The sequence below is a fragment of the Hyla sarda genome, chromosome 5 (genome assembly GCF_029499605.1).
Source record: "Hyla sarda isolate aHylSar1 chromosome 5, aHylSar1.hap1, whole genome shotgun sequence".
In the NCBI taxonomy this organism is placed as follows: Eukaryota; Metazoa; Chordata; class Amphibia; order Anura; family Hylidae; genus Hyla; species Hyla sarda.
Window position 1 is genome coordinate 286,236,531 of NC_079193.1, and position 12,412 is coordinate 286,248,942.

The window sequence follows — 12,412 nt, forward strand, 5'->3', positions numbered from 1 at the left end:
ACATCAAAAGAAATTCACTACTACAAGTTCATTATACAATTAAAACCAATGAGGTTCACCTGCAGAAACAAAGAGTTGCTCATTTTATAAACATTTTGATTAGTGTTCATCAGTACAGACATATAAAGTCATCGCCCCCCCCCCCCCCCCATTATTTTGTCTGCATTGTATTTAATAGTATTATTTATTAGCATTAGTGTTTAGGTTAGTCAAGGTCATTCATTTATACACAGATATACATTGAAGTCATTCATACAGGATGATAAAAGTTGTTTTAATGAACATTACTAAATGTACTTTTTCAAATGTTAATAGAGAGTCGGGATCTCTATGTGTTGACAACACATTGATAATTTTCCAGAACAACTTAAATGGGCACTGTCAAATACAATAACTTTTGATATGTTATATAGCATGCAAAAACAATATGTTTTGCAATTGCTCTCATCAGAAAATGTTCAGTATTTCATATTGAAAAAGCCAGCGTAAAAAGTAGCTACTAAGGGTCCACCTGCTTCCTGGGACACATAGCAGTCCCACAGTGTCCAGTGGTCATCGACACATCATGGACACCATAATTGATTGACAGGGCTGCAGGCAGGTTCAGAGCTGCTGTGCATGCTCCCTGCCCTCTGGGAGTGAGAGCAGAGTGAGGGAGGGGGAGAAGGGGGAGGAATCATTACAGTGAGAAGAAGAAAGGGACACACCCCATATATCTGCATGGACAGAAACCTCACTGAGCAATGATGGCAAGTAAATAAAGGTAACTCTGAGAGAAATATAGGTCAAAGACACATAAAAATGATATGTTTATAATCAGGATGAGGCACTGGGCAATGTATAATAGTTTTTTTATTAGAGAGATCTGACAGGTACACTATGAAACAAAAACAAAAGAAAAAAACATGTGCAAGTAATATATTAACTCCTTAACAATGCAGGACGTATATTTATGTCCTTCGCTTGCTTCCGCGATATAATGTGGGGTCAGGCGGTGGCCCCGTGTTATATCAGGTCGGTCCCGCGGCAGACAACGGACAGGACCTGTGGCTAATACTGGACATCAATGATTGCTTCTTATTTACCCTTCAGACGCGGCGATTGCCGCATCTAAATGTGAATCTGAAAGTGAAACCTTCACGGCAGTTCAGTCGGGCTGATCGGGACCATCGCGATGAAACCGCGGTGTCTCAATCATCTGTACAGAAACGAGGAGGGTCCCTACCTACCTCCCCGTTGTCCGATCGTTGATTCACTGCTCCGTGCCTTAGATCCAGGCAGGAGCAGTGGAGTGCCGATAACATTGATTAATGCAATGCTATGGCATAGCATTGATCAGTGTCTGCAATCAATGTACTATATGTTATAGTCCACTATGGAGGCTATAACATTGCAAAAAAAAAAAAAAGTGTAAAAAAATTGTTAATAAATCCGATTTAACCCCTTCCCTAATAAAAGTTTGAATCACCCCCCTTTTCCCGCTTAAAGAAAAAACTATGTAAATAAAAATAAATATAAACATATGTGGTATTGCCGCATGCATAAATGTCTGAACTATAAAAATATATTGCTAATTAAACCGCACGGTCAATGGCATACATGGAAAAAAATTCAAAAGTCCAAAATAGCTTATTTTTGGTCACTTTTTATACCATGTAAAACGAATAAAAAGCAATCAAAAAATCAGATCAAAACAAACATTGAACCAATAAAAACTCCAGAGCATGGCACAAAAAATTAGCCCTAATACATCCATGTATGTGGAAAAAAAAAAAAAGTTATAGAGGTCAGAAGAGGACATTTTTAAACTTATACATTTTCGTGCATGTAGTTATGATTTTTTAGACAAAAAAGGCAAAATCAAACCTATATATGTAGGGTTACATTTTAATTGTATGGACCTACAGAATAAAGGTAAGGTGTCATTTTTACCGAAAAATGCACTGTGTAGAAACGGAAGCCCCCAAAATTTAAAAATGGCGTTTTTTTTCTATTTTGTCACACAAAGATTTTTTTTGCTTCACCGTAGATTTTTTGGGTAAAATGACTGATGTCATTACAAAGTAGAATTGGTGGCGCAAAAAAAAAAAAAAAAAAGCCATCATATGAGTCTGTGGGTGCAAAATTGAAAGGGTTATGGTTTTTAAAAGGTAAGGAGGAAAAAACGAAATTGAAAAAACTTAGAGATGTAAAGCTAAACTGTTGAAGGTTTTAATTTTTAAATTAAATATGCGGATACATTTATTTATACTTTGCAGAGTGTATACAGTTCATGGCATATTTTATTTTACTCAGACATTTTTAGCAAAAATATGGCCAGAAATGTGCATGTAAAATAAAATATGCCACAAAATTTTACACTGTGAGAACATGACACTAAGTCTATATATGGTGAAATGTCTTGATGACATCTATAGCTAGAGAAACATTTTAACATTTTCAGTTTTTTTCTTTTTCCATATTTTGCACTTCTCCCAAAGTAAATTATTGAGCCTGGCAGAAAAATTATGGGATCAGTAAAAATTATTCTGGCTGTCATTGTAAGACAAAACAACTTACCTTTAATTTCTTTTGAGAGTATGCATAGATTAGTGCCTTCTCCATCTACTGCCATCTAAATAAAAAAATAATACATTTTATCATGTGAATTTAAAACTGAAGAAGGGTATCAGTAAATGTTAAAATTTATTACATTAGAGGCAAGTAGCAAGAGTTAAGGCTTCTCTTCTCACAAAAATAATTGAATATAAAAGGGGTACTCCGGCCCTAAGACATCTTATCCCCTATCCAAAGGGGGGCCATCACGCCCCTCCCATAGACTTGCATTGAGGGGGTGGGGCGTGATGTCACAAGGGGGTGGAGCTGTGATGTCACGATACTCCGGCCCTGTGATCGTGAGTCATGAGACACAGAGTGATCTTCTCTCCGTGAGGCTGATGATAGGGGGTGCTGCATTAAATTGTATTAGTCTAAGAGTTAGGGCCCTTTTTACCCAGGCCAACACTGGCCGATAAGGAGCACTGAGTATCAAAATCAATGCCCATTTGCAGAGCCTTTACAAGGCACTATAAATTATGTGGCCAGGCTACGTGAATGTTCTTTGTTATAGGCTGCACATTCCCTCTTTGGACAAGGCAATGTGCTGCTGATAACACTGATTTTATTGGCTGTACAAAGGATTTAATCAGCCAATGAACAAGCTTGTATGTCAGCTGATTGATGTCTCCTTGACATGGGCGATTATTGAGAATGAGCGCTCCTAGGAACACTCATCTGCCCAATAATCGCCTGTGTAAAAAAGGATTTATGGTAATATTAGATGCCATGACTACCCCTGGAATTGAGATTAATCATATGATGTCAGGTCTAAAAATCATCATTTATCTCTGAAATCAAATGTAAATTGTCTGGTCAGACACTTGTCCAAACAACCAATGACCATATATAAATGGCATAGCATAGTCCATGTGAAGGTTATCGGGAGGCTGTGCCACATATCATTTTGTCTTTGTAACAGAGCACCCTTGTCCAACCTATTAATACAAAGAAAATGAGCGTAACAAGCATTTTAGAATTACATTTAATTACTAGTACAAATATGCCTCCTGTCCCATTCAAAACTTTACTTGATGCAAATTTCCATTCCACATGGTGTTACTCTGTATCTACAGATGAAAGTTTGCTACAGTCTGCATCATATAAATGTGAACCAAACAGAAGACTTCAGAAAGAAGACAGGATCTATCAGGGCTGAATGGATTAAGGAAGCTGGATAGCAGGACCTTCAGGTAAGTATCTTTTATTGTAGTTCAAGCATGCAATGCGTTTTGCTGCGCATGCACAGCTTCATCAGTCATGTCAAATGGGTCTACTGCACCTGGTTATATGCCAGATGGAGTTTAACCCCTTCATAGAAGAACATTAAGTACAAAAATTATCCCATGTTTAACCAGCATTGAAAAACGGACAATTCATAGGAGTGAACAACACAGAAAAAATGTGCATATGCAAGAAATTACATAAAGCAATCAAAGATTGCACAAAACTCATATTACATATAAAAGGACACAAACTGAAAAACAAATATAGAAAAACATTATGTAGTTTTTCAACCACACAATGTAGCATGTATAAAAGGGACTATGTATAAATAATATGTATTATGAATGTGTCATTTATATATTTAAATATTTAAAAGGTCTAAATGAGACCATTGAAAATATACGCTAATCTCCATATATAGATGGAACTTTATAGTAGTTTGTATCCTTGGTTTTGTTACTTTTCATGTGCGCCTGAGTATGATATTGTCCCTGGGATGTCATTTATTTAATTTAATATATTTACATGCTTAAAAGTGTGCACATTCCCATATCTGGATTTGGAGAAGAAAAAGGATTTTAAATATTTAAATATATAAATGACATATGCAAAATATATATTATTTATACGTAGTCCTTTTTATACATGCTACATTGTGTGGTCGAAAAACTACATAACTTTTTTTATATTTGTTTTTCAGCTTGTGTCCTTTTATATGTGATATGAGTTATGTGCAATCTTTGATTGCTTTATGTCATTTCTTGCATATGTGCCTTTTTTATGTGTTGTTCACTCCTATGAATTGTCTGTTTTGCAATGCTGGTTAAACAGGGGTTAATTTTTGTACTTAATGTTTTTTATGAAGGGGTTAAACTCCATCTGGTATATAACCAGGTGCAGTAGACCCATTTGACATGCCTGATGAAGCTGCGCATGTGCACCGAAACGTGTTGCATGCTGGAACTACAGTAAAAGATACTTATCTGAAGGTCCTGCTATACTGCTTCCTTAATCCATTCAACGCCCATAGATGCTGTCTTCTTTCTGAAGTCTTCTGTGTGTTTTACATACTTTGAACGGGCCGGCTGCAGATGGAAATTGTATACTCGCCCCTCACATTGTTGTGTATGGTACACAACCAACATTGGTGAACGACTGCTTTCCCCTTTTCCTCTCCCTGTGAGACCGCTTGGAAATCCTGCACATGAAAGCGCCTTCTCCCTCCTCTCTCTTTTCTATAAATGTGAGGTATTTTTCAATTTGTGCACAAATATACTTCACATTCACCCCACAATTTAATGGGCCTGTGGGCGTTAAACTTCATTGACAGTCCGGCCTTGGCTGCAAGGTAAGTGCAGATAAGTGATTTATTGTTATATGTGCAATATAAAATGCATTTCAAACATTTTGTTCTTTTATTGGTTTTAAGACAATCTAGTCATGGGATAGTTTAAAAGTCTAAAAGAAATATGTGACAGAAACTGCTGTTTACAATAAACTACATCTTATGTCTATTGGTGTTCATTGATATGTTACTAGTTGACATAAGGAACATTTCTGCAACAAATCTGCAGTATAAAGGCATATCCTGAAGTTTCCTGTTGGAGAAGTAGAATTACAAACCACAATAGCCACAAACTGCAACTCTGATAATGTACCGAAGGTAATAAACCATATGCCCCAATATTGAAACCAGAAAAAAAAATTATTCTAACCTCTTTCTCTGACTCAACCAGGCCACACCGCAATTCACCCCCATTTCAGCTTCACTAGTATAAGATGTGACTGTCCATAAAATGTCTAAAATGTTCAGGTTTGGGCCAGAAAGCTCAGCCAACGTTCTGTCACTGTGTTTGTACGCACCCATCGGTCAAGCTCTACATACGCTAAACCCATATATGCATCATAGACGTGTAGTCTTATACTGCATTGTGCTCCTAAATGGTTAAAGCTGTTATTTACACTCATAAAGAATATAGTACAGCATTGTTTTAGAAAAGAGAAAAAAATATTTTGCATCCCAACAATATCACAAACAACAAGACAATGTGGTATAATTGTCAAAAAAGGTCTTTTGTTTTTATTTAATGCTGTGTATTATAGAGTTGTAAGCACACCGAAGATGTACAACTGAGCGTCCTCTTTGTGGAAGCAATTGTAATGTGGAACATGATCTATTCTGTGCCGCTGAGTTGTGATTGAAGGCACTGACCTGCCATAGACTTATAATAGGGGAGCAGGTGTGGCAATGATGGACTTTAATTTCCTTTAATAAACCTTTTATGTGCCACACTTTTACTGCCATTCTACGCTCTCCAAGGTCCTGCACATAATAGGTTCATTACTTTTGATTACTATAGTCTATTGAGATAAACAACTCCAGAACGCTGTATATATTATGCGCAGATATACTATTTATCCATTGTGTTTTTTATGGCAAGCAACTCCGCAGACAAAATTAAAAGCAGTCTGTGCCTCAGTTCAGAAAAGAATTACTACTTGGTCAAACCCAAGTAAGTGCCAAGAAATGATTTTATTGAAATATCGCTCTGTTTCATTGTTCTTTCAGGCATCCATTATGGACACACAATATTCGTAATTGTTCAGCATTTCATGTAGTTTGTTCATTTATGCACTTATTTTTGCAAATGACCTACGTTTAGGGACACATAGAAAACCTCTGCCATAAACCATCTAAAACGCTACGGAACTGATTTCAATCATGTTTCTTTCACTTTATAATTTACAAATGAATGTTCCACCGTCATTCTTTTTAATGACATTTTTTTTCACAAAGTTTTTCATGAGAGCGACATTTCACAATAATAACGTTATGTGTTTATATTTCATTTATTCAATATTTACTGTTTAATGATCAGCTGTACTTGTTGGACTTTTTTTTTCTTTTTCGAAATAGAAGCAATTTATATGAAACATTCCAATATTAATGTCCTAATGGAGTTTTTCTATGCCAGCTATTAGGACAAAAAGGCACACAGAAAGTCACCCTGCAATTTTTCACTGTCTGAGCGGCGTCTGTTCAACTAGCTTTGGACAAGAAACAAATAAAAAGGGTTCACTGATTTCTATGATTTACTGTACTGCAAGGCCAAGCACACAGTCATTTGGGTCAATGTAGTGTGGGCAGCCAATAAAAGGGGCTGCAAAAAGTTGCCCCATTGTCCGGTTTTTGCCATATTAAATGACATCTGAACAAAATATATTATAAGGCAAATAAAACAAAGAAGAACATGTTTCAATTATGACAGATTGCACTTAGAAATGGCTCAACATCCAAATGGCCAATTTAATAATGTAACTGGCCCCTTATAACTAATTGGTTGCATCTCCTTTTCCATTGATATTTACAAACAAATGTGTTCTCATATATTGATGTCAATCTTTCTCCTTCCTTTTGCATAGAAACCTATTTAGAAACTGTGTTCACATGGTGCGGGTTCTTTGCAGTTCCATGGAGGTTTCGCTGTAATTTCTCAAAATTCACATTAAAAAGTCAGTGGTTTTTACATGTCTTTTTTTTTTCTTGTTTTGTTTTTTAAATCACACTAAAGCCGCTGTATTTTTACTGCAATTTTGGAAAATCCTAGGGTAACCATGGTGGTAAAGTGATGTACCTGCAATGAAACCATAATGAATGAACTCTACCCTACAATGAACTTTCTAAAGAATTGACTACAATTAAAAAGTTGTAAGAAATCATAACTTTTTTCTTAAATATACAATTTACTGTCTTATAGAGATAATTTTTAGGTTCCATGGCTCCATCATACTATAGAGATGGCCATAATCTCCAACTGGTGAAGAAACAGCGTTGAATACTCAATATAACAGATTAAAAAAGTGGAGCAAAATCTCATCAAAGAAATTGGTTTAAATCCTAGTACAACATCCAAATATATACATATTCTAACAAATTAATTTTGAATTCACAATAAGAAGAAAATGGAACTCACTGTATTGTATATTGTATATAAGACAGGTCTTATTATATCTTGTTTAAATATGCCATTCCAAGGTCCCAGATCTCATCATACATATTGATACATAAATCAGTAGACAAACATGGTGGTGGGGTTATACATTGATCGATAATATTGCACTTAAATAGGACTTTGAGGCTTGATTTGCCACTATATTAAGGGCACTTTGCTTGCACTCATTTTAGCTGCCATGTTTTACCAACACTTGGAAGGATTAATTAAAGTAGATTTTATTCATTTCTAAATTTCTCGCAGGGAAATGCACAAGGGTTCACTACTTAAACAATATATTTTGTTATTTTATATTTGAATGTGTTTATATTTGTAAATATAAACACATTCAAATATTATGGCAACATGTTAAAGGGGTTTTCCAGGAAAAAAACTTTTTTATATATATCAATTGGCTCCAGAAATGTAAACATATTTGTAAATTACATCTATTAAAAAATCTTAATCCTTTCCGTACTTATGAGTTTCTGAAGTCAAGGTTGTTCTTTTCTGTCTAAGTGCTCTCTGATGACACCTGTCTCGGGAAATGCCCAGTTTAGAAGAGCTTTGCTATGGGGATTTGCTTCTAAACTGGGCGTTTCCCGAGACAGGTGTCATCAGAGAGGACTTAGACAGAAAGGAACAACCTTAACTTCAGAAGCTCATAAGTACTGAAAGGATTAAGATTTTTTTATAGAAGTAATTTACAAATCTGTTTAGCTTTCTGGAGCCAGTTGATATATAAAAAAAACGTTTTTTCCTGGAATACCCCTTTAACCTCTTTTCCCAACAATACAGGGTGAGTCTAAAGTCTGGACTCACTAACTATAACTAACATTATGGCCCAGATTTATCACATTGCAGCAACCAATCACAGCTCAAGTTTTATTTCTTAAGGAGCTCTTTTAAAATTGAAGCTTGGTTGTGATTGGTTGCAAGCACATTGATAAATATGAGCCTATGCTTTTCCCCAGATATGCATTTACCTACATGTCCAGACTTTAGGGACCCCCTGTACAATATATATGGTTTAATTGCTGTTTACCAGATTACCCTTGGATAGTTGTGAAGATTCCTGAGGATAGTTCATGTATGATCATCAAAGTTTCTATTTCTATGCTCAAAAAACACCTAACTAGCCCAAAGCCTCAGATGTATGTGTGTAGAGCATTGTAATAACACAAACCTTATTCTATAGACATGTGATACTGTATAGATACTGAAATCTTTTTAGGGAAACAGGCTAGGAAAATTAACAATGGTAGATAACTTGTAAGGTACCATTGGTTGCTACAGAATATTATAGTATTACCACCATAAGTTTGACTAGCACCATCTAGTATTTGATATTTTTTTAAAAGTTTACTATTAAAGTTATGTTGTCCTAACAAATTTAAAACAACATATAATTAAGATATATGGGACCTCGATTGCTCATTGAACCATCAAGGTACCAATGTTGCCATTGGTGGTCTTCTCAAAGAAAATGGCTACTATGGAGAATTTATGGTCACATTGAATATTTTTTCTTTAACATTTGGGATATTGATGCACAGAACTCAAACAATAATAAGAATTTGTCCCCCCCGCCATTAAAATAATCATTTAGCTTTACTTTAACATTGTGGAGGTGAGCAAATCTGAGGCAAATTTTTGTCCAATTCAGTAAAACTATTATATTTCATTCAGTTTTGCCCAGGAGCAAGGGCTGGTGCAGGGCTGCAGTCAGGGGGGTACAGCCAGTACCCCAGTAAGGGGCCTGAGCTCTCAAGGCGGTCCAGTCCGCTGCACCCCCCTGAAGCAGCCAGGGTCAGAGCATTAGCAGTGGCTGGAGGCTAGGAGTTCCGACACACATACAGATCAGTCAGTGTGTCAGCCTGCGAACTTAGGACCTGTGCACCGCAGCTACAGCAGCACACACATGTCCTGCATGAGACTAACAGGCTGCACAGTGACCAGAGGTCCAGAGGCTACAGAGTCTGCCTACTGTCTGCCTTCTCCTCACTGGTTTTGACTCCTCCTATAGATGGCACACAGGAACAGAAGCTGCTCAGGGGAAGATCTGCTACACTGGGTAAGAGGATAACCTAATTTTAACACTATGTGGAGGGGAGGGGGGCTGAGAGTCCTGCTATGTGTGAGTGGGGGGACTGAATGGGGGTGGGGCTCTTATGTGGAGGGGAGGGGGGCTGAGAGTCCAGCTATGTGTGAGTGGGGGGACTGAATGGGGGGGGCTCTTATGTGGAGGGGAGGGGGGCTGAGAGTCCAGCTATGTGTGAGTGGGGGGACTGAATGGGGGGGCTCTTATGTGGAGGGGAGGGGGCTGAGAGTCCAGCAATGTGTGAGTGGGGAACTGAATGGGGGGGCTCTTATGTGGATGGGAAGGGAGCTGAGAGTCTTGCTATGGGGAGGGCGCTGGAGAGGGAAGACTTGTTATAAGGGGTCTTGAGAGTGAGGATCTGCTGTTACTACTGAGAGAGGGGGCACTTTGTTTCTCTTTTTTTTGTAATTCAAGTTGTTTATTGTCTTTTAATTAACTATATTTCAATATAGTTACTTACAGTTAAAGGGAACCCGTAATCAGTTTTATGCTGCCAAAACAATGGCCAGTATAAAACAGGCATTGCGATTGTTGGACACTATGATATTTATCCTGTGTATAGGGGATAAGAAGTAATTTAGGGGAGTACCCCTTTAAGCTCTTTAGTATTCAGGATTTCATCAGTAACAGTATGATGGTAATATGTATGGTGATATTTCCTCTTTCCTTCCTTCCTCATTGAACTCATAGACTCTTGTTTTTCTTGTCCTGTGTTTAAAACATTTTTTTTTTTATGGATGATGGGGAAGATGGCAGTAATGCCCTGGAGGTGGATACAAGAGGTTGGGAGGTCGGGGGCCCAGGCTTTAAGCTGTGTAAAGGGCCCCAAAATTTCTGATGGCAGTCCTGGGCTGGAGTGCCTGTTCCTGTACAGTTTACTGAGAAGTTGGGCCAGATGCAGATAACATTATCCAGAGAATACAGTGAGTGAAATCTGGAATGCCTTTGTAACTTTGGGCTGTTCAGTGTACAGGAGCAGGGGCGAAACACATCTGAAATGAAATTTAGATTTAATCCAATTTGTGCCGAATCAATTCACTTAAATCTTTACCTGCGACCATTTGCATCCAATTGACATGCTGCTCAGTTGAAACATTATAATTAAACCTTATGTACTCTTAATAAAGTTGTCCAAATCAATTTTCCACTGTATAATCCTCTCACAATGACTAACCGTGTCTCAATATTAATCTCTATACTTATTCATATTTCTTACTCATTTTACACACAGGAAGCCACAACTTTCATGTTCCTTTATTAATGATATTTAGAATGAATTCTGCCATGACATTATTTAAGTTGCTATGTGAAATTTAACATTTGAGTTTCTAAATAGTAGAACAACAAATACGGTCCATCTGTTGAGGAAATTAGACCTTTACTTCAAAGGGTTTCTAACAAATCAGTTTATCCAGGTCCTTAATATTTCACCTCTGTAGTAAAAATCCATCATAGTAAAGACAACATCCAATAACTAAAGCATAGACAGCTTAAAATGTGGACATTGTCTTCACAGATATATACTGTATAGCTTCCAAGCAACTTTGCACAACTGGCAGAGCTGAATGTAAAACAAAACCATATGTTTACGTTCTTTTGCCAAATGACTTCAGCAAATAATTCTATTATTCCCCAGGTAACAAATGTGTGCCAAGTATTTCTATTAGAGTGTATTATGAAGGCATCGTAGGGCAGAGAAAGAAGAGTCAGCTGTTGGCTACAGTTTCTAAAGTGATAGCATGAATGCACATTATCAAATCAAAAGTATATTGGTAGGTAGATATAAGATAAATATGCACAATATTAAAACCACTTTCTTAGTGTTGTGGCGGTCCCAATTATACTGGCAAAATAGATCTGACCTATCAAAGCATTGGCTCCACAAGACTAGTGGTTAGTGCATTTGAGCCAATTTTGCTCTGAATTTCCCTAAAAATTTGAATTTGTTTAAGTACATCATTTTAGCTTTGGGTGATTCACATACTGCAGCAGGGAGTCATATAAAACTAAGGTACCCCTGCTCTTGGCGAGACAAATACAGCTACCTGGAAATTTTGGCTAAATAAGACTAAGAGTCCTTGCTCCTTTACATAGTATCCACTGAAAGTACATACAGGAGGAGAAACTGTCAAAGAAGGGAATCCCTGCTTTTGTAGATGAAGCAACAAGGTATATATTGTCTGCCTCATTGCTAAGTTAACATACTGTGGGCAAAACAGATAGTACCTGGCCCTCAGAATATGTGGCTGCTCGGAGTTAAAGGGGTACTCCGGCACTAAGACAATGCAAGCCTATGGAGGGGGCATGACAGCTGTCACGCCCCCTCCATAGGCTTGCATTGAGGGGGCGGAGCATTATGTCACACGGGGCGGAGCCGCTACGTCACTATGCTCCATCCCCGTGATCACTAGTAATCAGACCCGGAGCGAGCACGCTCCAGAGGCTGAATCTAACGGGGTGCGGCTTGGAATATCACGGGGGTCTCCAGCGGCGGGAC

General features: G+C 37.6%; 1 protein-coding gene across 15 annotated transcripts in view; it reads right to left on the bottom strand.

Moving 5' to 3' along the window:
- Window positions 1-12,412, bottom strand: part of ST18 (ST18 C2H2C-type zinc finger transcription factor) — a 445,260-nt gene that overhangs the window by 162,146 nt on the left and 270,702 nt on the right. For all 15 annotated transcript variants that reach the window (XR_008844231.1, XR_008844230.1, XM_056521908.1 and 12 more), the window contains exon 3: window positions 2,560-2,614. Coding sequence is in view for 13 of the 15 variants with exons in the window: in XM_056521908.1 (XP_056377883.1) it covers window positions 2,560-2,614 (55 nt within the window). In the remaining 2 variants the exon portion in view is untranslated. The remainder of the gene's footprint in view (window positions 1-2,559; window positions 2,615-12,412) is intronic.